At 42.0% G+C, this 26310-nt stretch overlaps 1 protein-coding gene across 3 annotated transcripts in view; it reads left to right on the top strand.

Moving 5' to 3' along the window:
* The first annotated feature begins 728 nt into the window (after positions 1 to 728).
* Positions 729 to 26310, top strand: part of SMAP1 (small ArfGAP 1) — a 147433-nt gene continuing 121851 nt past the window's right edge. For 2 of the 3 annotated variants that reach the window (XM_075554917.1, XM_075554916.1), the window contains exon 1: positions 730 to 1068. In XM_075554917.1, coding sequence (XP_075411032.1) covers positions 951 to 1068 — 118 coding nt within the window. In that variant the 5' untranslated portion in view covers positions 730 to 950. Of the gene's footprint in view, positions 1069 to 26310 lie in introns of all 3 variants that reach the window. The other variant, XM_075554915.1, reaches the window with a different exon arrangement.

The following is a 26310-nucleotide window of genomic DNA, read 5'->3' as shown; positions in this document are numbered from 1 at the left end:
GGCACCAACAGCTTTCTTCACCACATTTGCTTATGCACCCATTTGTCTTCAGCAATTGTATCAGGGAGGTGAGCACACAATGATAGTTTATTTTTTCACCTAAAATATAACTTCATCAAAGAGAGCTCCTCTTTGAAGTCTGTTTTGGCATTTTTTGCCCATTTTATTCCACGTCTCTAGAATATAGAATAGTGTATGTTTCAAAATTAAGAGTGAATAAACATTAAATGAATAAATGCATCCACCCAATCACTAATATTTCTACAGTTCCAGCGTGTGCTCTTGTAAATTGCCACTTTGCTGCTGGATTAACCATGGGGGGTGGGGGGGCAATGAGGACACACATTCAGTCCTAGGGATTTGCAAGACTCTCAAAATCATGTTTCAGCCATCACATTGGGGGTGAGTTTGTTAAATGTTGGACCAGTACGCTCCCGGAATGAATGTTATGTATATACACACCCAAATGGCCCTTGGCAGAAAAAAGGGCTCCTCGCTCCCGCCCTAGGTTCTCTGCGACAACTACATTGTAATACTGGGGAAGCCCACAGCAGGCAGCGCCAGGCGGCGTGCTCAAAACGCCTAGCGGGAAAGCCCCACTGCACATGCGCAAAGGCAAGGCCGGCCGCGCGCCCGGGAAGTTCCGCGCAGGCGCCCAGCGCCCGCCTCCTGGGTTCCTTCCTGCCGCGCTACCCGGAAGCTGCTGTCGTCTTCCTCCCCTCGCGGGATCCAGCTCTGCGCGCGGGGCCGGCTGGGCGAGGAGGCGGGACTCGTCGGCGCTGCCACCGCCGCCGCCCCTCTGCCACTTCCAGCTGTCGCCCGGCCGCCGCTCTCTGGGTGAGCCCACCCGCGGACCCGGCGGCGCCAGGTGCGTTCAACCCGCCCGGTCCCGGCCGCCGCCGCCGCTGCCGCCACCGTAGCTGTCCCGGGCTCCCCGCCCCGTTGCCGAGATGGCGACGCGCTCTTGCCGGGAGAAGGCTCAGAAGCTGAACGAACAGCACCAGCTCATCTTGTCCAAGCTGCTGAGGGAGGAGGACAACAAATACTGCGCCGACTGCGAAGCCAAAGGTAGGGCGACCGTCGCCGCCCCCGGCCGGGCCCCCTTGGCCCGTGACCTTCTCGCCGTCTCGGCGCCGGTGCCCCTCCCGGGCCGCCCGGACGCCGCGACTGCGCCCGCCGGGCCGCGACCCTGGGGAGGGAGGGAGTGAGGGCGGGCCCGGGGCTTCAGTCGACCCCACCAGTGCCGTGGGAGACTGCGAGGTCAGCCTCCGGGGCGCCGCCTCTCCCCCGCTCCTGGCTTGCCACCCTCGGACCCTCCCCCGGGCCGGGCCCGACGCGAGGTTGCGGGCAGCGGCCTGGGGAGGGCTCAGGGTTAAAGGGTTGCTGTGCACTCACCTCCATGGGTGGGGCTCCCCTTAGGTGTAGGTCCCCGCCGCCGCCTTTCCCTACCACCGCGTCCTTCCTCTCGGGGCTCAGATGCTCGCGTTCTTAGGTGGAGCCTACCTGCTGTCCACCTGCCTAGTTTTTGTACAGGGCCTTTTCCTTGGCTTCCAAAGGAGGATAGAGGTTCTATGAGGCGGGGGGTGCAGTGTTCCCTAAGAAAATGACCCGCGTTGATCGTTGTTCGTTGTTGAGGTGCTGTTTCTAAGTCTGGATATGAGCCAGAGCGAGGAGGAATTCCCTTGCACGAGCTCGAGGCTTAGGCACCCAGAGATTTCGGAGATGCTCTCTGACCCGCTGGCTTTGGAGGAGACTATATGGGTATCAATTTGTGTGCCACAGTAACGTTGAAGGTTCATTCTAAAGGTCCAGAGATGGGAAAAAAAACAACAACCCAATTTTAGTTTATTCAGTTGGAAGGGCTGCTGCCTCATCCTTTGAAATAGATAACACACTATTTTTAGCCTATATGTTTTGGGTTTGAAGATCTGATTTATATTTAATGCCTTCTAAGTAACCTCAAGGGAAAAATGTTTCGGAGATTTTAAAAACGAACATCTCCCGTGGTTAGGAAAAAAGCTTGTAAATGGTTTTATTTCTTCATTCTGTGACAATAGGTCGTTCTTCCGAGCAGGAGAGTCAATGCTTGGGAATGCCATTTACGACTCCAGCATTGTTTGATTGAGACTTTTCCTGAAGCTGTATTCTTAGTACTGTATAAATGATTCACATTTCAGTTGCCACACAACATCAGCCAGTGACTTCACGATCACAGCAGATACTAGGTTATTGGATCATGCGGGGATACTGGCACCAGACCATATGCAGAAGCAGTTTTTGATGGCATAATAACTTGAATCAATTTTTATTTGTTCTGGGTGCCTTTTTTTGGTATGATGAGTTAAGATAACAGTCTGCTTGATTCTTGTAGTAATATTTGTGATACTCGATTGTTGATTTTGTGTGTGGTTATTTGGAAATACTGTTCGGTATTGAGAGTCATGTACTCATCCCGCATCTGTGAAACCCTGAAGAGGGCCTTTGAAGGCCAGAAAAAAGAAAGGAGCCGAGCTCATATAGTATGCAGTTTTCTCATTTTGGGAGCTATAGTAAGTTAACTAGAAATGCTAGTGAACATGCAACCTATTTGAGAACTGAATAGTGTCAGTTTCAGGAATTACATTTTATGTATAGAGATAATTTGACAATTTGTGTTTAAATTACCCTCAAAAAGTACTTTATTAAATTAGGTTTCACTAATACTTCCCAAAATCATTTATCAGTTTTTATTTAAAAGCCATTACTTATCACATGCTAGCACTTTTCTTTTGGGGGAAAAAGGAGAATTATTTACTTTGAAAACTAGGGATAAAAGTGTACCTCTTCTGACATTGAGAAATAAGAAGCATTAGTTTTACCATGATTTGCATTAGTACCTCCAGGGTATATACCTTAGCACTGCAGCCAGTAGCTAGACACTGAATGAATTAAGAAAACAGGTTTTTTTTTGATGTTTATGTGGTTTTTGAGAAGTGGAGGAAGTGGGTGAGGAGAGAATAGTGTTAAAAGCTCAAGGGTACAACTTGAAGGGCATGAAGACACCACAGTTCCAGGTCGCAAAGATTGGTTCCTGGGTTGCTGCTAAATCTAGAGTAATGTTAGTATGAACATACACATTTTTTCCCACGATTTTATATTCTTTCAGGAAAAAATATCACAGGGCTGCTTACTGGTTTAATTAGGCTTTTGTAGTTGTAATAATTGATGGACTGGATAGGAATTGAACTCTTTGTAAATTTAAATATATATTGTAGATTTGGGCTGGAACCCTCTTATTGTACAGTTCTTGGCTTATTACATGAATTTTGGACCCATTACTACTGACATACTGACATACTTATAAACTAAGTGTTAGAGTACATGTGGTTAGTAATTCTGATTCAGTGTACAGCTAAAAGGCATGCAGGGCTGTATTCTGCAGCGCAGTTAATATAAAGAGGTTCCATTCTACATACATGTATTGATGTTTCCTCTGGGTCTAATGAACTACATAGCCCTTCATGTACTTTGAAGTTACTCTTCTGGTTACCTTTTTTTTCATTTAAGGGATGCTGCTTTAGTTGTGTTTTTTTTTTTTTTGCTGCTTTAGTTTTCTGTCTAGGAATGCCATTTCCTCTGGCCTTTAAGGGCTTGTACAAAAGCCGAAGGCCAGTGTGGGCTGGAGATTGCCGTTTTGTTGGCAGAGGTATGGCAGCTGGGCTTTAGCATTTTCTTGCTGAGTCATCAGTGCGTGTCTCCTAAATGGACAGTACTTAGGAAGTAAAAGAAGGACAAAAGGATAAATAGGTGCCTACACATTCTAAATTCGTTGAGCAATTGTAGATTAAGAACAGCCAGATGGAGCTGCATTTCCTCTGGCTGCCTTCGTGACTCTGGGGGAGTTTTCAAGCAGCTCTGTTGGTTATCGGTAGCACTTCATGGGAGCTTGAGGGCCCTTTGCCTTGAATCTTCTATTGTACTTACCATAATTCTAATTAAACCTCGCTTAAATAATTACTGGATGGCCTATCTTCCTGTTGGATTATAGCTGCAAGAGAGAAGAAGCTATACCTTTCATGCTTAGAGCTGTATCTGTAGTACATATGTGGCATAGGGGAGGTAGATGTAACCCAGCATATGTCTTGAATGAATGAATGAGCACAGTTGGGAGCAGGGTGTGTAAAACTGCACATATGGGGAGGGAGTGTGGAGTGACCCTGCTCAGAAAAATTCATAGGAGTGTCATTTGGATTTAGGTAGGTTCTGAAGGTAGAATGGGATTTCACCAGATGGAGAAAGAATTAAAGGACACATTCAGTTGCAGACTGAATACACAGACACAGGTGTGTAGAAGAGGAGGCACTATTTTCATATGCCCCCTTTTGTCTTTTAAGTTTTCTTTCAGCATCGTCAGATTCGGGTGCCAGAGCAGGTGAAGAGCTGGAATGGCATGGGACTTGAGGCAAATAACTTAGAAGTAGTTTACCAGTGGTCCAAACAAGAAAACTAAAGCAAACACATGCCAACTCAAGCACAGATCATTTGCACCACCACCCAGGAGCCCTTGCAAGGGAGTAAGAAGATCTGAAGTAATTTAATGCAATTAAAGACAGGATTCAAGGCAGGAAACAGAACCATTGTAACTGTTTTTAGTTGAAAGAACATAAGGAATCAGGTACTTACAAAAACATTGAAAGGGCTGGAAGAGCAGAGGCAGGGATCCACTGTTGGACTTCATGTTTCAAGATCACAGTACTGCCTTAACTGCTGTGGCTACTTTTCACCTGAAAAACTATTAGACTGAAGAGGGAACAAAGAACTCTGGTTGCTCCACGTTGTTACACACTTGTCAGTTGCCCCTACCTTAGGAAGAGAATGCCTGCCTTTCAAGTCTCCTTCAGGTGCACACATTAGCAGAACATAATTTATGTCCGGCACTTTGTCTGCAAGAGATTCTTGGCCATCTGGCCATTTCAAGACATAGAAGCTGGGAGTGGAAGTTGTGAGAGCCAGTTCAAGTGCCCAACATAGGCAGTGGAGATGGAGAAGTGGAGTGGATATGTTATTTAATGGGAATCCCCGTGCTCGTCACCATCTCTGTTCCTTTTGAGAAAATGGGTGTCCTGTAAGGGGGTGCTGCTTATGTTCGCACAGATGGTGCCAGCTGTGATTTTATTAAAGTTTGTCAGACTCGGGCCTTTACTTTTGTGACATTAGGGTTTGTAGATGTCAATGATTTTGATATTTTTAGCAAGGAGCCCATGTGGCATTGTTGGGTAAGCATAGGATGCTAACTGCAGGCTGGCAGTTCAAATCCACCAGTTGCCTTGCAGGAGACAGATGAGGCTATCTACTCCCATAAGATTTACAGACTGAGAAACCCTGAGAGTTGGTATTAGATAGTAGTGTGTTTAGTTCGATGAGTAGTTGGGCAGTAAATATGTGTGAAAGCAGTGGTCTGTTGGTAACAATGTTGATCTTTTTACTCTGTCTTTTAATAAGAGGCTTATATTTATTTATTTACCTTTAAACTTTTAATTGTGAATTAAAGCAGATAATCAGCATTACATTTAACAGTTCATATACCTTTTGTTGCAACTCATCCACTGCAGTACCCTAAATGTACCATCACTTACTCACTTCCTTGTGTTTCTGTGTCCATCCCTCCTTTCTTAATACTCTCTACTTTTCCTTGAGGAAGTGTTACCCGTGTCGGTGTTCTAACACGGGTAAGTTCAGTTTCAGACCTAAAGGGTGACTAGGGACCGCAGTCTTGGGAGTTCCATCAGTTCTCAGTCCAGCCAGTTGGTTTCTTTTATAGTTTGGGGTTTAGTCGTTGTCCGTTCCTCTCCCCCTCCCCCCCCACCAACACACACGCACACACAACCTTCTGTTTGGCCTTTTCAGAGAGTAGTTGGTTGTGGTAGGCGGGAACCATCTAGTTCTTCTGGTCTCAGGGTTGTGGACACTGATGTTTATGTGGTCCATTAGTCTAATTGTTTCCATATATCTTTAAGTTTTCTTCATCTTTTCCCCAGATGGGGAAAGAGCAATAGTTGCACCACGGATGACTGGTTACAAGTTTTATTTGTTTTCCTAAACAGTTTTATTGGCACTTTATCAACATATCATAAAATTCATTAGTTCGTCATATCAAGAAGAGTTGTACAGTCATTATCACAATCAGTTTTAGAGGACTTCCTTCCTTTTGTTATTTCTCTAATTATTTTTTTAATTGTGGCAAGAATATGCACAACAGAACGTTCTTCAATGCAACAGCTTCTACATGATAATATAGTTCCGTTGAGTACACCCTTCTTGTTGTGCAGCCATTACTGATAACCTTTTTTCAGACTTTCAAGATACTGGTCAACTGCTTACCAAAGTGGACTGTAGAACATTGTCTTTGTGAATTATTATGCCGTTGACCTTGGTGTCCACTGAGACAGTGGTCCTGATGCCCCAGGCCTAGCGACTTGGTCCATCCAAATGTTTGGTTATATCTAAGAAGTTTTTCTAACTCTGCCTTCTGTATGTTCTACCACATTCATGGATATATTTGCATCAGAATTCAATACAGATACACAAATGTTCTTTGTCAAATCTCTATATTTGTGGGCGTATTCCTACTTTTTCTTCCATACCTGTTCACTCTGCATTTCTATCCAAGCATCTACTTGTAGATCAACACTATTGCAGGATTATGCACATAACAGCATTTATTTCTGTTGAAAGGTGTATATTTAAACTACAATATTCATGCATAAAGAATGTGTTAAATGTTTTAGCATATTGTGCCATCTTTTGTGGCCTATACTGATATTTTGTACACGTAGATAACTTCACTTTGACCCCACTGCCAGGGTATTTCATATTCGGTTTTCGTCTTGGTCCCTGTTAATGGGAATTTGGTTCTGAGCAGCAGACGCTTACAAGCCTTTGGGTTTTTAATGCAGCCTTTTGACAGGATCCCATCCCTTTTCAACACACGTCCTCCAGTGCAGGAAAAAAAAAATCCCGCTTTCCACTCCAGATAAAGCCTTTGCCAGAGTGGCCAGCCCTAGTCCTGGAGGAACATGTATACACACCTGAGCTGGAGAGGTGTGTGGCCACCACATACTCAGGCCGTTTGTATCTTGTGCCCATGCTAATGCTGTGGGGCTAATGGGAGAGACTCAGGCCGTTTGTATCTTGTGCCCATGCTAATGTTGGGGGCTAATGGGAGAGACTCAGGCCGTTTGTATCTTGTGCCCATGCTAATGCTGGGGGCTAGTGGGAGAGACTCAGGCCGTTTGTATCTTGTGCCCATGCTAATGCTGGGGGCTAGTGGGAGAGACTCAGGCCGTTTGTATCTTGTGCCCATGCTAATGCTGGGGGCTAATGGGAGAGACTCAGGCCGTTTGTATCTTGTGTCCATGCTAATGCTGGGGGCTAATGGGAGAGACTCAGTTACAGATATGTCACATGTTCTTCTCTCAGACAAGGTGGATGTGAGAGGGTGGCTGCTGAGGGACCTTGGAGGGCAATGTGTACCCACATCTGTAGCTGGCACTGCAGAACCGGAGTGCACGTGGGCTGTGGCCCCAGCCTGCGGTGGCCACTCTGCTTGCAGCCCTTTGCCCGTCTCTGGCGAGACATATCCGGATGCTGATTGCTTATACGCAGCTCCACTACACAGGCCTGGCTGAGGACTGCCCCGGAACAAACACGCTTTCAGATGTTCATTTTCCAATTATGGGGGTATTTACTAAACTTTTTTGCATCTATGACTTCCTGACCATGACTTAATACCTTTATTTTACAAACACAAACAAAAGTAAAATTTAACAATTGAACAAGGTAGAAATTCCCTTCTTACGTGTCAGGAGACGAGTAGCGCCTGTATGGGTGTGCTGAGCCAAAAGAAATGTCATCATTTCTACTGTGTGTACGTGTGTGTGTGTGTGTGTGTGAATGTGGGTCCCTATTTGCGGGAGGTGGTGGGGTGGTGAAGGGTGTGTGGAATGAGGATGCGTGGAGAGGATTGAAAGCTTTGTTAGTAGATTGCAAGGACCTGTGTGGAAACATTCTAAGTCATTTTGCAGGCTTACCCCTGTCCCCTCCCTGTAGAGATTTACTATGCTTCAGGTCAAAGAGTGTGTAGTATTAAAAAGGAGCACAGCATAGAATGAGCCCATGTGCCTAAAAATGTGTGCACTAATAATATAGTATGTGTCTGAAAATAGATAAAAAACTCTATGTATTGAGGTGTGTATTATTCTGGGGAATTGGCCTCGGTATCTTTTAAATGAGTTTCCAAAGATTTAATAATCATTGCTGATGGTAGCCACCTTCTAAGGTGCAACTATTGGTGTCTTTGCCTGGAGCAAAGAAGAGTGATGAAAACCAGACTCAAGGAGACAGCGAATGGACCACATGGACCACAGCCTCCACTGCTCAGTTTGTGCCTGCAGTCTGCACACTCTGATCAGGCATTATACTTGACCTTTTTGCAGGCCCCTCATATTTTCCTTGATTATATTACTCATTTTCTTTGGATGATGCCGATGGTTAACAAAATAAGCTGATAACCAAATGGTTGGTGGTTCAAGTCTCCTCAGAGATACCTTGAAAGAACGTTGTGGAAAACTACTTGTGAAGAAATCAGCCAGTGAAAACTACATGGAGCACCGTTGTACTCCGACACATGGGGTTACCACGAGAGGGGACCAAGTCTTCCATGCGGAACAAGGCGCATCGGTGCCACACTGGGTAAGAGCTCGGCTGCTGACAAGAAAGGTCAGGTCCACCGTCCATCATATCTTTCTTTGATGACTTAGATCTTGCCGAACAAATTTACCTGGTAGTCCCTTTAGTTTGATCTCAGACCTTATCCTATTACTCAAAAGGACTTCTTGCTGTTTGAGGAGTGCTTTTGTTGGAAACTTCCATTGCAACGCTTTCTTGGAATAATTAGAGTAAAAGAAGAGAAACCACTACCACTTTCAATCAGCTGTTACAACTGGAACCTTCCTTTATTCGCCATTTTAAAGAAATCACCTGCAAGTCTGTTACATTTTCATCCACCTATGCATTTTTGAATGTCAGTGTTTTCTACCCAAGATGTCAGCTAGAGCTGTGTTTTAATTTTAATTCTAACTAGCATTTAACGACACTTCTATGTAGAACAAAAACCAAACCACTGCTGAGTTGACTCAGTTCGTGGAAGAATGCTGCCACACCTTTGTCCCGTGGAGTGGACGGCGGGTCTGACCTTGCTTGTCAGCAGCCCAGCTCTTACCCATTGTGGCACCCATGCGCCTTGTTCCACATGGATATTTCTTAAACAATTTAGATAAGGTGCAATACTGACTTCATGTTCACATATTTTTGTAAATGCGAGGATTTTGAAAGTCAAAATAGAGCACTAGGAACTTTCTAGTAATCCTCCATTTTCTCCCTTCCCTCCCTCAATTTTAGTCTCCCATTTCATGAGGGAACCACGTGATTACTGTTATTGATAGACTTCCAGATGTCTGTCATTGATCGTTTTAAAAGTGTGTGCTTTCAAAGATCATTGACTTTGAATGAGCAGCTCAGAGACTTGCAGGGAATTTAAAGGCTTTTGTGGGAAAGCAGATTAGAATAGCTTTATCGTCAGTGTAGGAACGTTGCCTGGAAATTTCATGCGTGCTGGAGATTTTTTTGCTTTGTCTTCAATGTGGGAACATTCCTGAAAATTTACTGCTTGTTTGAGATTTGTTTAAAAAATTTAATTTTTTCTGTAGAAAATGATGATGGTCCATGGTGCCAAAAAACTAGCAAACTTTTATTGAGAGGAAATGAAAACCACTGGTGTATTAGTGTCCTGTTGCTGTTGTAACCAATCACTGCAAACTTTGTTGCCTTAAAAAGCAAAAAATTATTTCAGAGTTCTGGAGGCGAGAAAGTCCAAAATGAATATAAGTGAGCAAAAATCCAGCTGTGAGTACACCAGTGCTTCTTTGTGAGACGCTAGGAGTTTGTTACCTTCTAGAAGTGGCCTGCATGATATCCACTCATGGCTCTTTCATCTTTAAAGCCAGTCATGTGGCATCTTTAAATCTGTTTCTGTCACCCTTTTTTGTCACATCTCTTCTCCAATCCTCCCCCATGGCATACAATTCAATCATTTAACAATATTAAGATTTGTGCTGTTATCACCACAGTTTCAGAGCATTTTCTTCTCATACTCACTGTTAGCTCTCTGCTTTCCCTCTGTTGTCCCGTGTCAGGTCCCTGTCCAGTTACTATCTCTATAGAGCTACTTATCCTGGATTTCATACACAGGAAACTATGCAAAACACAGTCATGCAAAATCATACAAACAAACAGAAAGCCTAACAGTAATGACTAGACAAAACAGAAAAACCTCAGAATGAAAGCAAAAAATTAAAAACACTGAAACAACTTAACAACAGGTTGAAAGGAAAATCAAATGATATTACACTTTAACCTAACTACATCTACCATAATGGACTTTACAATGCTCTTAGTATGAAAGCAAGGCTGTTCAAATCCCTCATCGAGACTGAACCCATGTGTGGGGCCTGCAAATGGATTTTAGGTTTCCATTCTTATCCATAGCCTTCTGCAAACCAGCCATCCACAGTTTAAGCTCTGATACCATTCCCTCCGAAGTTGTTAGGTGCCATTCAGTCGGCTCTGACCCATAGTGATCTTATGTACAACAGAACAAAACACTGCATGGTTCTGTTCTTAAAATTGTTCCTACGCCCGAGCCCACCGATGCAGCCACTGTGTCAGTCCATCTCGTTGAGAGCCTTCCTCTGTTTTGCTGATTCTCCACATTAACAAGCATGTTGTCCTTCTCCAGGGACTAGTCTCCCCTGACAATATGTCCAAAGTATGTAAGACAAAGTCTTGCCATCCTTGTCTCTTGGCTCTAAGAAGCACTTTGACCATACGTCTTCCAACACAGATTGGTTTGTCCTTTTGCAGTCCATGGTACCTTAAATAATCTTCTTGTCCAGCACCACAATTCAAATACATCCATTCTTCTGTCTTCTTTGTTCTCTGTCCAACTTTAATATGCATATGAGGCAATGGAGAATACTATGGCTTGGGTAAGATACACCTTAGTCCTCAAAGTAACATTCTCCTTTGGATTTTTTTGTTTACAATCCTTGATTCATACAGGCTGGTGTGCTTCTTCCATGTGGACTTAGTTGATGCTTCACTTAGGTGGTTGTTTGCTTGAAGACAAGCCTCAAAGACTGCAGATGCTAAGCTTTCTGATAGCCAGACACCATCTACACTTTGCTACAGTGATCCCTTAAGGAACCTTGTGTCATACACCCTGGTGGCACAGTGATTACATGTTGGGGTGCTAACAAGGCAGCAGTGTGAAACCACTAACTGCTCCATGGAAGAAAGATGGGACTTTCTGCTCCCATAAAGGTTTACAGAAATCTGGAGGCATTTTGTTTTGCTTTGTAGGGTCACTGTAAGTCGGAATTGATTAGACAGCAGTGAGGTGTGTGTGTGTGTGTGTGTGTGTGTGAGAGAGAGACATGAGACGCTCTGTACGGTAAAGCACTTAGCTCTATCCTAAGTGAGGCTAAAGTAAGGTCTTTGACTTTAGCTCTGGAGAAAAACCTTTGGGGTAATTTGGGTGCCTTGGTCTGGGAGGTAAAGGCCACACTTGAAGATGTTTATGGGCAGATAAGGGCTGGCCAGAACAGAACAAACTCACCTATCAGGCAGATAACAGTATCAGGCAGTGCGATCTAGTTTATCCTTTAGGAATGGCTGATAAAAGCTTTGGGCTTTGAGAGATTTCCTGGTTGATAAGAACATCTGCTCTTAGGATAGTGTCAGCTTCCTTGGTACATGGAAGCTCTACATTGGAAACCATTCCAGGTTTCACCCAGTGGATCTGATCTCTTCATTTGTACTCTTTGTGGTTAGAGGCATTCCCCCAGAAGTTGTGGGGATTGGTTCCAGACAACTATAATAAATTGGATATCTCAGTAAAATGAGTCACATGATTTGTTTTGGTTTTCAAATGCATATGAAATTTTTATTCACACTATGTTAGTCTATTGCGTATGTAGTAGCTGTATGAAACATTTGAAATAGTGTGAGCTATTACCAAAATGTGACAGAGACACATAGTAAGCATAGCTGTTTGAGGAAGGTACCAATTGATTTGCTAGATGCATGGTTGCCATGAACTTTCAATTTGTAATAAACAGTGTCTGAAGCACAGTAAAACTTGGAATGGCTCCATAGTTAATCTGTAGTTGTAAGTACTCCCTTGAGTTCTGTAAGTCATTCTAGCAAGTCATTGACTCCCCAGGGGCTGTGGGGGCAGGAGTCAGATGTCAGAAAGTAAGGGTGCTGTGTGGCCTCATCAGCTTGCAGATGGCATTTTGAAAGGGTAATGGGAAATCAATCCCAAATTTCTAGCCATCAGGTCAGAAAATTGGGGTGTCATGTGGATCTGTATCTGGCACGCTGAAGGATGGTGTACAGTTAACTTGTGAGTGATGATCTAGCTTTGGTTTTCAGAATAGGCCCTTAATCACATTTGCAAAATCTATTTTGCCATGGAAGGCAATATATTCGCAGGTTCTAAAAATCAGTATTTGCGTATGTCCAGAGCTGCTATTTCTGCTTATTAAATTCAATTTGTGATAAAAATGTATCTTTAGCTTAGATTTTATAAATATTAGCCATTTAAAAGAATATTAAGATATATTAAAAGAATATCATGCACATGCAAGTCATTTAACAAACTATTTGCAGCATGATGTTTTGAGAAAATCCCAAGCAATCTTCAAAAAATAATCAAATAACTGAGTGTAGCCAGGATGCTGAAAATGATGTGAATATTAAAAATTAGCTAATTCTGTACATTGGCAACAAATAATTAGAAGTTGAAATAATATTATCACTTACAATAGCATAAAACATGAAAATTTTGTGGTTTTGATATACAATTTCCTAATGATGTTGGTGCTGAAGAAAATGCAGATGTAGTGTAGCTAAAGTGAAAGGAAAAATGAAAAAACAAACAGCTGAAGAGAGGATTTCATAGGCTAGATCCAGAATACAGTATGCTAGGCTGGGTTTTCAATAGAAGCATCTTCAGTGACATGTATGTGCACACATCATTGACACATATAAAGATTTTTATGTCCAGAAAGTGGCCCACAGTTGTGGAAACAGGTAAGTCCAGTCAGTTCAAGTATGTGGGTTAGATAATAAACTGGAGACTTTCTGACTCACGCAGGCTAATGAGCCAACAATGAGGAAGGTGAACAAGGCTACAAGTCAGGTTTGTGGCTGCAGAGTCAAATAAATCAAGGTCAGCAGGCAATGCGGCAGACCTCTGATAGCCCCCAGACTTGTTAGGCAATGGCTTTGGTCTGTGAGCCAGATGCAGGATCTGGACCAGCCACAAGGGTGGAATAGCTTTTGCACAGCATCACTATTGGACGAGGCCACACCTTGCTGAAACTTCATTCTCATTTCTTCAGGGATATGACCTGATTAAGAAGGTAGCATTCCATAGTAATCTTTCTACAACTGCTTGGATTCTCATAGCAGAGCCCATCAGGGAGTTGATTATATTATGTTAGATCACATCAGGGGGAGGCTCCAACTACCAAACGGAGAATACTGGTCCAGCCAAGTTGACACAATACCTCACTATCACACAAAGTATTAAAATTACTGTGTAAAGACCTGTAATGATAAAATAAGAAGGGAAGACATATGCTCTGTATTTTGTGAGCTGAAAGAACTGAGGGAGAAGTCCAAGCCTCGAGTTTCAATGTTGAACGATTCTGTGTGCAAAATAATGACACAGGTAACATGAAAAGAAGGTGGAAGGAATACACAGTCACTGCATCAAAAAGAAGTCTGCATTCTTGAACATTTAGTGAAATAGCATATGACAAAGAAATGCTGGTATTGTAGGAAGAGTCCAAGCCACCCCCGGAAGGCATTGGTGAAAACCAAGGTGGCACAGTGGTTACATGTTGGCCGCAAACCACCAGCTGCTCCGTGAGTGAAAGGTGAAGCTCTACTCACATGAAGAGTCGATCTTGGGAAAGCACAGGCTCCATCTGAGTCGGAATTGATGCAATGGCAGTGAGTTTTTGAGGAATTGACAGAATACGAACTGAAATATCTCAACAAATAGATGCAGTTGCTTGAAATATTAAGACTGCTTCTTTGTCAACTGACTGGAAGAGATCTATCTTGTGTCCATTCCAAAGAAAGGTGATTTTTCAGAATGTGCAAATTATTAAACAGTATAATTCATATCAAACACAAGTAAAATTTAGTTGAAAATAGATTAAAAAATGTTTCAGCATTACATCACTAGTTAACTGCCAGAAATCAAAGTCAGATTCAGAAGAGGACAGCTAGCGGGATATCATTGCTGATGTAAGGTGGATCTTGGATGGAAGCAGAGAATACCACAAAGTTGTTTACCTGTAATCTATTGACTACTCACAGGCATTCAGTTGTGTGGATCATAGCAAATCGTGGATAGCATTCTGAAGAATGGGAATTACGGAACACTTAATTGTGATTATGTGGGAGGACCTGTATCATACCAAGAGGCAGTTGTTCCAGGGGATATTGCATGGTTTAAAATCAAGAAATATGCACATCAAAGTTGTATCTTTTCCACTATACTTAAATTATCTGTATGCGAAGCAAGTAATCTGAGAAACTGGACGTTATGAAGAACTCAGTATTGAAAGTGACACCCATCAGATATGTGGGTGAAACACTCTTTTTGGTGAAAACAAAAAGACCTTTGAAGCACTTACTGATGAAGATCAAACCCTATAGCCATCAATAAGGATTATACCTCAACATAAGGGAAACAAATCCTCACAAATCAACAATAGGCAACGTCATGATAAAGATTGAAGTTGTCAAATGTGGGATACTGAAGGATTTCTCCCAAGCTGTCTCCCCCAAATATATGCCAGGCAGCTGCTTGGGAATGACTACTTGGAGGTCATCAGAAATAGGTCAGGGGTTATTCTCCCTGAGAGCTATCAGCCATCTAGAGCAAGTAGTTATCACTTTATCCCACAACAAATAGGGCCCACTCCCTTCTGATAAGGATATAGTTGTCTGTTTCCTTGTAGGAGACCCCAGAGGTCAGACCCACCCAAGGATGATCAAGGTTAGGTCGCCATCTTGAATCTAGGGTCCACCCATCTTGTCACATGTATAACCCCAATCCCTCCCCTTCCTATTGCACGTATTTTCCTAGACCACCCCTTCTCATTACTGTATTACCCATAGGACAGCCCCTTCCTGTCACGTATGTCCTCACCTGTAATTAGGGGGCTTGCATGTCCCCAGAGAATATAAAAGGGGCCGGGGCTACCATTAAACTCTCTCTCTCTCCCTCCACGTGGACCATCGAGTGGGGCTGAGGTGAGCATGCTACCATGAAGCTTGTCTGACTCCCATTTATTTCAATACTTCTCTTATATCTCTCATGCTCTCTATGACTTTACTATGATCTTTACTTATTATCGTTGTACAATTATGCCTACCGGACCCGTAATGATGTGTGAGGGGCTGGCCTCCCCTGACAGTCAAAGATTTCATAGTCAGTGCTCATCATGGATGTAGCAGCAAGATAGCAAGTGACATAGTGCATTGGGCAGATCTGCAAAAGACCTCTTTAAAGTGTTAAAAGAACAAAGTGTTATAAGAACAAAGAAGACACCCAAACCATAACATTTTTGACTGTCTCATATGCTTGAGAAAACTGAAGACCAAAGAAGAAATGGTGCCTTTGAGGTAAGGTATTAGTAAAGAATGTTTAATACACCACAGACTGCCAGAAGAATGAACAAATCTCTTTGGGAAGAAGTACAACTAGGTATGTTCCTTAGAAGTAAGGGTGGCAAGGCTTCATCTAGGGCACTTTGGATACATTATCAGACGGACCAAGTCCTAGTCTTTGTCCTAGCACATCTTAGTCTTCAAAGTAACACAAAGCATCATGCTTGCTTGTTATGATAGTTGAGGTTGTATATCAGTGTGTCTGAGCCAAGAGTTTTCAGTGTTTTGGCAATTATAAGGTATGGTTCTTCCCAATGATGAGATCTTCTCTGAGCAGTTTGTTGAAAGAGAATTTCCTTGAGGGTGAATCATCTCCCGACACTGGCAAACTTGCTTTGGTTTTTGCTGGGTCTGGATGCTGTGTCTTGTCAGATAACAAGAACAAAGGAAGTTGGGCACCCTTTTATTTTTTGTGCCTATTGACCATTTGTATCTCTTTGGAGGAATGTTTCTTCAAAGTGCTTGCCCATTTCTTAATCTGATGCTTTGTCTTTTTTAAAAATAATTTTATTTGGGGCTCGTACAATCTTACCACAATCCATACACATTTGTTGCCATCGTCATTCTCAAAACATTTGCCTTCTACTTGAGCCCTTAATATCTGCTGCTCATTTTCCCTCTCCCTCCCCACTCCCCCTACCTCATGAACCCTTCATCATTCATAGATTATTATTATTTTGTCATATATTACTGTCTGACATCTCCCCCTGCCCTCTTCTCTGCTGTCCCTCCCCCAGGGAGGAGGCTATACGTAGATTCCTGTAATCAGTTCCCCCTTTCTACCCCACATTCTCTCCACCTTCCAGGCACTGCCACTCTCATCACTGGTTCTAGAGGAGTCATCTGTCCTGGATTCCCTGTGTTTCCAGTTACTATCTGTGCCGAATTGCATCCTCTGGTCTAGCCAGATTTTCAAGGTAGAATTGGGATCATGATAGTGGGGAGGAAGAAGTATTTAAGAACTAGAGGAAAGTTATGTTTCATTGTTGCTACCCTGCATCCTGCCTGGTTCATCTCCTCCCCACAACCCCTCAGCAAGGGGTGTCCGGTTGGCTACCATTGGGCTTTGAGTCTCCACTCTGCACTCACCCACCTTTTCAATGATACAATTTTTTGTTCCTTGATGCTTGATACCTGATCCCTTCGACAGCTCGTGGTCATACAGGCTGGTGTGTTTCTTCCATGTGGGCTTTGTTGCTTCAGAGATACATGGCCACTTGTTTATCTTCGAGCCTTTAAGACCCCAGATGCTATATCTTTTGATAGCTGGGCACCATTTGCTTTCTCCACATTTGCTTATGTACACGTTTGGTTTCACTGATCCTATCAGGGAGGTGGGCATACACTAATATTGTTTTTAGCTCTTTGATGTCTGATAACTGGTCACTTCTGCACCCTGTGGTCAGACAGGCTGATTTGCTTGTTCCACTTGGGCTTTGATGCTTCTCAGCTAGATGACCACTTGTTTATCTTCAAGCTTTTAGGACCCCAGGTGCTATATCTTTTGGTAGCTGGACACTGTCAGCTTTCTTCACCACATTTGCTTATGCACACTTTTGTCTTCAGTGGTTGTGTCAGGAAGGTAGGCACCCACTGATAGGGTTTTTAGCTCTTTGATGTCTGACAACTGGTCTCTTCTAGACCTCATGGTCAGCCAAGCTGCTGTGCTTCTTCCATGTGGACTTTGATGCTTCTCAGCTAGATGGCCTCTTGTTTATCTTCAAGCCTTTAAGACCTCAGATGCTATATCTTTTGGTAACTGGACACTGTCAGCTTTCTTCACCACATTTGCTTATGCACACATCTTTCTTCAGCAATCATGTCGGGAAGTTATACATCCTGGAATTGCCAATTTATTAGAACAAAGTGTTCTTGCATTGAGTAAGTGCTTGAGTGGAGGCCCAATGTCCATCTGCTGCCTTAATACCAAACCTCTAAATATATGTGCATAGATCTGTTTCCCCACACTCATAAATATATTTACATATGTACATTCCAGTCTTTGGACCTCTATAAATACCCTTTGTCACCTAGTTCTTTCCTCTATTTCCTTTTACTTTCCTCTTGTCCCATTATCATGCTTAGCCTTCATTTGGGTTTCAGTACTTACCTTGCCCTTGCTGACTCCCTACCAGGCCACTTAGACCCTCCTTGCTACTGATTTTGGATCACTTATTGCTCCCCTGTCCCTTGGTTGGTCAGCACCACCTCCCTGCCCCCTCATCCCCCTCTCCCATGTCCCCCCGGAACCATTGGTCCCATTGTTTTCTCCTCCAGACTATTCATCCAGTCCATCTTATCTAGATAGATCTTTAGAGATAATAATATGCACCAAAAATCAAGTCATTACAAGATAGGCAGTGAGTGAGAACACAGCTATGACAATAAAAAGGGAAACCAATTACCCGTAGAAGAAGAAAGTAATTAAAAAAAAATTTTAAAAGAAAGAAAAACCTGTAAATAGATAAAAGTCTGATTTTTGATCTCTAGGCATGTCCTTCAATCAGGTCCAATGGGGTACCATGCTCTGGCCCTAGAGTCTGTCCTTTGTACTCCCTCGGTGGCTCCCTGTTCTGCTCCCACGTTTGCTGTGTCGCAGGCTTTTAGTGCGTTGCCTTGGTGTCACAGGGTCAGTCTGGGCCAGTCCCGGCCCTGAGTCTCCAGTGTTGTCCCCCTTAGGGCCCTGGGCCATCAAGGGACCATGTGTCTCCTAGTGGGAACAGCCATGTTGTCCACTCTGTTCATTGGCTGTTCAGAGCGGGAATATTGTCCTCCAGGCTTACTGGGCCAGGATGTACTCCACTCTCTTCCTCTTCCGCTCCCATTTGTGCTGATTTGACATGCCCCTTTACCCTAGCTGCAGCTTCAGTGCCGTTCTCTCAAGTAAATTCTTCTGGGATGAGGGGAAGTTGTTCAAGTAACTTGTTTGGGGGTGTCTTTTTTTAATCACAATCCATACATATATCCATTTTGTCAAACACATCTTTACATATGTTGTCATCTTTTTCAAAACACTTCTTTCTCCTTGAGCCCCTGGTATCAGCTCCTTATTTTTCCCATTTCCTCCCCCAACCAACCTCCCTCCTCCATGCCACCTTGATAATTTAAAAATTATTATTTTTTCATGTCTTAGACTCACTGCTGTCTCATTTTACCCACTTGTCCTTTTTGTGAATTTTGTAAATATATTTTTTACATAATACACTGTAGTTTCTTAAATGTTTTGCAAATAATTTCTCCCAGTTAGTGGGTTGGTCTTTCATTTTTTTGGATAGTATCCTTTGAAGAAGAAAAGCTTTGAATTTTGATGAAGCCCACATCTTTTTTGAGTTCATGCTTTTCAAAATTTAAGACACCATTGCCAAATCCGAGAACATGAAAATTTACGCTTTTTCCTTCTAAGAGTTTTTATAATTTTAGTTCTTGTATTTAGATTCGTGATTAAATTTTATATCATAGAGTGGGTCCAAATTTTTTATTTTATATGTGTTTTTAAAAATATCTCAACACCACTTGCTGGAGAGTCTTTTCCCACTGAATGTTCTTGGTACCATTGTTGAAAACAGCTTGGCCTTAACTATTTGGGTTTATTTCTGGACTCAGTCATGGTCAATATGACTGTCTTTATGCCAACACCATACTGTTTTAATTCATCCTTGTATGAAACCATGCGGTGCGAGTCCTTGTACTCCTCCCACCCCCAATGTTGTTTTGCTTGTTCAGGGTTCCCTGTAGTTCCTAATGAACTTGAGGATCAGCCTTTTTCTTTCTATAAAACAGGCCTTTGTATTTTGAGATATCTTTCTATTTATTTAAGCCTTTAAAAAGTTTTATAGTTTTCAGTGTACACGTCTTTTATTTTCTTGGTTAAATTTATTCCTGGGTATTTAATCATTTTTGAGTCCACTATAATTGGAATTTTATTCCTTTTTGGGTTGTTCATTCCTAGTGTTTATAAATGTAATTGACATTTCTGCATTGATTTTTGTAGCCATAATTTCTCAGAATTTGTGTGTGTGTGTGTGTGTGTGTGTGAATTCTATGGGATAGTCTATATGAGAAGCATCATGTCATTTGTAAATAGAGATATCATTAGAGGCAGTCCCCAGCTTATGAATTATACGGACAACTCTTCATTGCCCTTTAAATTAGTCAGAGTAAAACAGAAACAGAAGTTCAGTGGATTCAGCACAGTGCCCAGAAAGGGATATATTATGGGTGAAGCCTTGGACCAGTAGATTCAGAAGATGCATAGTGAGTCATCTGTAGGACTGTCAAGGTGTGGAGGTTGGCTACTGTAATTGAGTGGGGTGCTGCCATGTAAGTGATGAGAGCAGGGCAGTGGTACGTTGGACTCTGCTCAACCTTTGAGGTGAAGAGATTTAGTTGCAGTTCAATAAGTGCTGCCCTTTGATTTATCTAGCAAGGCTTGGTTCAGTAATTTTCCTATTCTGAATCTTTCCTGTTCATCATCAATTCAAAATTCAGGTCTTGGCACTTCCTAGGCCATGAGGGAACCCAGACAGAATAGGTTTAAAACCTTGACCGATTCTTAAAGAGTTAAGGATGAATTTCCTAACTCGATCTTTTTTCTGCTCTGATGTCTTTGATTTCTTTTCCTTGTTTAGTTCTGGCTGGACTTTCAGTTCTTTGTTGACTAGCAGTGACGAAACAGATACACTTATCATAAACCAGGTCTTGGGGGTAACATTTTTATTCTTTCACCATTGCGTATGATGTTAGCTGAAGGATTTGGTAAAAACTCTAGAAATACTCTTCTTGATCCTGTCTTAAGAATGAAGATCCTTAATTGTCACTCCCCCACCACCTCACCCTTTTATACCAAGTCTTTTGGAATACTATTCCCTTGTCAAAATCACTAGTTTCATCTTTCATTTCCTTGAGTATTGTTATTCAGACATAATTCTTAGAGTAGCTTATAGCATCTTTATTTATTTTTAATAGTTTTATTAGGGGCTCATGCAACTCTTATTACAATTCATACATACTTCGATTGTGTGAAGCACATTTGTACATTCTTTGCCCTCATCATTCTCAAAACATCTGCTTTCCACCTAAGCCCCTGGCATCAGCTCCTCATTTTTCCCCTCCCCATCCATCATGAACCCTTGATAATTTATAAATTATTGCTTTGTCATATCTTGCCCTGTCCGACGTCTCCCTTCACCCACTTTTCAGTTGCTCATCACCCAGAGAAGAGGTCACATGTAGATCCTTGTAATCAGTTCCCCCATTCCAACCCACCCTCCCTCTACCCTCCCAGTATCGCCACTCACACACTGGTTCTGAAGGGATCATCTGCCCTGGATTCCCTGTGTTTCCAGTTCCTATCTGTACCAGTGTATATCCTGTGGTCTAGCCAGATTTGTAAGGTAGAATGGGGATCTTGATAGTGGGGGAGGAGGAAGCATTTAGGAAATCGAGGAAAGTTGTATGTTTCATCATTGCTGCATTACACCGACTAGCTGGTCTCCTCCTCAAGACCCTTCTGTAGGGGATGTCCAGTGGCCTGCAAATGTCTTTGGGTCTCCACTCGCACTCCGCCCCCTCATTCATAAGATTTTTTTGTTCTGATGATGCCTGATACCTGATCCCTTCAACACTTCGTGATCGCACAGGCTGGTATGCTTCTTCCATGTGGGCTATGTTGCTTCGGAGCTAGGTGGTCACTTGTTTACCTTCAAGTCTTTAAGACCCCAGACGCTATATCTTTTGATAGCCGGACACCATCAGCTTTCTTTGCTACATTTGCTATGCACCCATTTGTCTTCAGCGATTGTATCATGGAGGTGAGCACACAATGTTAGTTTATTTTTTGACCTAAGATGTAATTCCATTGAAGGAGCTCTTTTGAGGTCTGTTTTGGCATTTTTGTCCATTTTATTCCACGTTTCTCTAGAATAGTGTGTTTCAAAATTAAGAGTGAATAGCTTACTTAACTCTACCGTGCCACTTGCGTTCCTCCACAAACATGCATATATTTTTTAAAGTTGCTGTCAGGTTGATAGTGACTCACATTGACCTTATTATGTGTGTAAAGGAGACCTACTCTAAGGTTTTTTAAGACTGCCAATTTTGAAGCAAATTACTAGGCCTGTTTTCCTAGGTACCTCTGGGTGAATTTAAACTGTAACCTGTGACTAGTAGCTGAATGCTTAACTGTGCCTGCCCCATAGTATTACTGTATATACTCCAGTATAAACTGACCCGAATGTCAGCCGAGGCACCGAATTTTACCACAAAAACGGCATTAAAAATGTGCTGAAAAACTCGGTTTATACTTGAGTATATACGGTCACCAGAAGAATACTACTGAGATACTTTTAACCTTGAGGATCTGTACACCTGATATCTGTACATCTGTACACTTGACACTTTTTTTCAGAGTCCTGTTTCTAAGCTTCTCTTTAGCTTAGTAAACAGCTGGAGGGCAGGTCTATGTATATGTATAATTTTTTCCCAGGAAGTAATTAAGGTGTACCATATCTGTATTAATTGTGTGTCTACTGCAACTTCTTGAACATACTCAACCAAACCACAAACAAACCCACTACCATTGAGCTCATTCTGACTTGGTCAACCGATAGGAGAGAGTAGAACCTCCCTAGTGTTACCATGACTAAATTTGGATGGGAGCAAGTCTTTCTCCCTCATTTTTCTACCACAGAGCAGCTAGTGAGTTTGAATGGCTAACCTTGCACCTAGCATCCCACATTTAATCCACTGTGCCACGAGGGCTCCTTGAACACACTAAAGTACTCAAAAAATCTATGTCAAACAAATTAAAATTCATTTGCTATGAAGTATTTGTATCTATGAGTCATTTCTCTTAGATAGATTTAGAACAATTTCCTGAGTTTAATGGCGTTCTAGTTTGTATTTATGTGCTCTTTGCCAATTAGATAAGATAACCAAAGAGGAGTTTTCTCAAATTAATACCTTAGTAATTATTTCTTGATGGGTAATATTCTGATTTTGAAATGTAGATCTCAATAGAGCCCAGGTTGTTTTTTTTTAAATATTAAATTGCCCCAATTTGGGTTAATGATAATAGAACATGTATTTGAATAAGTAAAACAGGGTAGAATTATAGATTATATTTAATAGTGGACAATGGAGTTTGAATTTGAGCCCGGAGAGAACAAGGACCTCCATTAGTTTACTGCCTTGCTAGTCATAGACTGTCAAATAACACTGTATATAAATAAATTTAAAAATTATCTCTGGATGGGCTTTACAACTCCTAAAGTCCCCTTAAAGAACAGTATCTCAATTTTATTTCTACAACTTTACATTAACTTTTATGCAAACAAAAATTAGAGAACCTCAGAGTAATTAGACTTCATTAAAGTAAAAAAGCAATGGGAAATTTGTGCATTTTAAAGGAAATATCATGTAGCTAATTGTGAAATGGGGTCTAGGTAGATATTTATCTATTTCTCCTTAATTGTGTGGCTTCTTTTATTGGCTTTAAAAGTAATTTTGTATAATCTTAAAATATATGGACATGTTAGCAGAATTGCCTGTGGTACCACTGCATAATCCATGGCGCACTCTCTGTCGTCTGGTAAATAGTAGGTAGTCAACATATGAGGGGGTACCAGAAAACCCCGGAACTTTTTGTCACCCAAAGGCAGGTATTTAATTTTTTTACAAAACAATCTCATCACCTTCAAAGTACTCTCCATTACACTTAACGTATATGCTTGAGTATTAGCCGCCCCGAATATCAGCTGAGGCACCTAATTTTACCACAAAAGCTGTGTTAAAATGAGCTGAAAAACTCGGCTTATACATGAGTATATACAGTAATACATTTGTCAAATCTGCGATTCCATTCATGGAAACATTTTTCAAACTCATCTATTTGGATGGCTGAAACCCCTCCCTCGTTTTTTTCTTCACCTCTTCTATGCTGTCCAATTGCTGTCCTTTCATGTCCCTCTGCATTCGAGGAAACGAAAAGGTGTCGCACAGAGTGAGGTCAGGTGAGTAAGATGCTTGGGAGAGGAATATTGTTTTTAGCCCAAAACAGTTGTGCTGATATGACTGTGTGAGCGGGTGCATTGTCGTGGTTGCAAAGCCTGTCCCAGTCTGCCACAATTCAGGCCATTTTTTTAATCAGACACTGTTATGAAATCTTTCCAGAACTTCTAAATAAAAAGCTTGATTAACAGTTTGGGTGGAATGGACTCAACATTTTCGTCTGTTCGTGAAGTTGCACCTTTTTTGAAACGACAGACCCAATCATACACTTGAGGTTTCCCACAGCGCTGTCCTTGTAAGCTGTGTTCAACATCACAACCGTTTCTGAAGCACTTTTCCTGAGCAGGAAACAAAATTTCACGTTCTCATGCTGTTCTCTTCAATCGGCCATCACAAAAAATGAGGTTAGAGCAAGACTGTTTTGACAAAAGAACTCACTGTGACCAGAGAACCCTCCCATCTGATGCCCCTGGGTGCGCTAACTCAGAGCGAGCTCCTTGTGCTTGCCTAGTGGGAAAAATGCATACTACAAAACAATCCGCTCTGCCCAGCGCACTTTGGGGTTTTTTGGGTACCCCTTATGCATTTGATTAGATTCACACCACTACTCTGAACAGCTGAAGAGAACTCAGTCAGCTCACTGCAATCAAGGTGCTTCCAGCGACGAGGCGCCCTAGAGAAGCACAGGTGGAAGGTGAGCTAAAATGTGTGGTATTACAGTTAGTTTCTGGAAAGCACTGAATTCGTGTTACGTTCTTTACCACAGTGTATTTCTGAAGATACAGCAGATACAGTGCCATGGAAAACCTTAATGTACTCAACATTTCAGCTGTACCCATTTGTCTAGGTTTTTAAAAATGAATGAGAAAAAAACTGTGCTTGGACATAGTACTTACTGTGCTTGGACATAGTACTTACTGAGTATTAGTTCTTTCATTGTATTGATAGTCCTGTGTGTATCCTGCCTTTGTATAGGTACTTTATGCAATCCCACAACAATTAGAGGGGCTTAAAGGTTCCCATATTATAGTGGGGACTCCGGAATTTAGAAAGACTACTAATTTGGCCAAAAATACCACAGTCAGGCTTCTAAGCTCCAAAGGCCATGCTTTTTCTCAATGTATTGTTCTAAGGTCAGGTGTTTGTCAGGTGGTGTGCAGGAGTTGATATAGGAACTTGAAGAAACCATTTTGCCACTTTTGTGCCTCCTGGCTTGAACCCCTTTCTATGCTCACTTCCCTGTGGTTCTCCCAGCTCCTGTTAGATCTTCCTAATTCTGTGAGACTTTAATACAGTTCCTCATGTTGTGGTGACACCCCCCCCCCACCATTAAATTATTTTCATTGCTACTTCCTATCTGTAATTTTGCCGTAATCGGGCAGTCCCTGTGAAAGGGTCCCGGGGTCTCGATTCACAGGTTCAGAACCGCTGTGCTAGTTTCTTCTTGTGACTTACAGAAGGAAGAAAGTGTGCTGAACCTCTGAGAAGGTACTTGAAGTGAAGTTTGTGGGCCTCCCTACTTTTGAGGTAAAGGAATTGGGGGTTAGTAATTAGTGGTAGGATGATTGAAAACACATAGTGGTTCTATTTTAAGTTTCATCTAAAATATTATCTTTTAAATTTTGTTTTATTTTAGTGTTCAGTAAGTAAAGTATACTGATGCTCTGTGCCTACATGCATGCATTTCAGAGAAAGTCCGCTGTGTGGTAATGAAGCTTGGATGCCAGAGGGAGACATTTTTGAAGTACATATTTAAAAGAAGCGGCAGACATTGCCAGTAAGTTGCAGCAGCTGCTGAAAGATATCATATAAGGCACATCTTTAATGTGTTCTGCATGGCTGAATTTAAAAAGCAAAGAAAATAATGCCTTTGTTTTTGTTTTGCCTCTAGATAATTTTCTCATCCCCCTCCTCTAAATTTTTCAGAGGATTGTTCAAGGTTTCAGATGTAAGAAAAATGTCCATTTTTCTTAAATTTTGTTGTTGTGAAACTCTGTATTTTAAATTCTAAAAAAACTTTTGCATAAATTTTAAATAAAATTGATTATATCTTGAGGGTTAAGTTTAAACAGATACATTTTGTTCTAGCATTTGATATACTTTAACCTCATAAGGCAGGGGTTCTCAACCTGTAGGGGGTCGAACGACCCTTTCACAGGGGTTACCCAGTTCATAACAGTAGCAAAATTATAATTATAAAGTAGCAACGAAAATGTTATGGTTGAGGGTCACCACAACATGAGGAACTGTATTACAGGGTTGCTGCATTAGGAAGGTTGACAACCACTGACATAAGGTTTCCTTTTCCTTGCCAGTCTCTTGTTTTGATGGTTATTGGTAAGTTGATGATTCCCATATACATATTTCTAGGCCGGAAGACCGAAGCTGCATATTGGAATGTCCAGCTGCACAAATGAACAGATCTTAACTGGATTCTTGATCTTTTGTAAGCCT

This window comes from Tenrec ecaudatus, chromosome 7 (genome assembly GCF_050624435.1).
Source record: "Tenrec ecaudatus isolate mTenEca1 chromosome 7, mTenEca1.hap1, whole genome shotgun sequence".
Taxonomy (NCBI): domain Eukaryota; kingdom Metazoa; phylum Chordata; class Mammalia; order Afrosoricida; family Tenrecidae; genus Tenrec; species Tenrec ecaudatus.
This window is presented reverse-complemented; position numbering and strand designations above follow the sequence as displayed.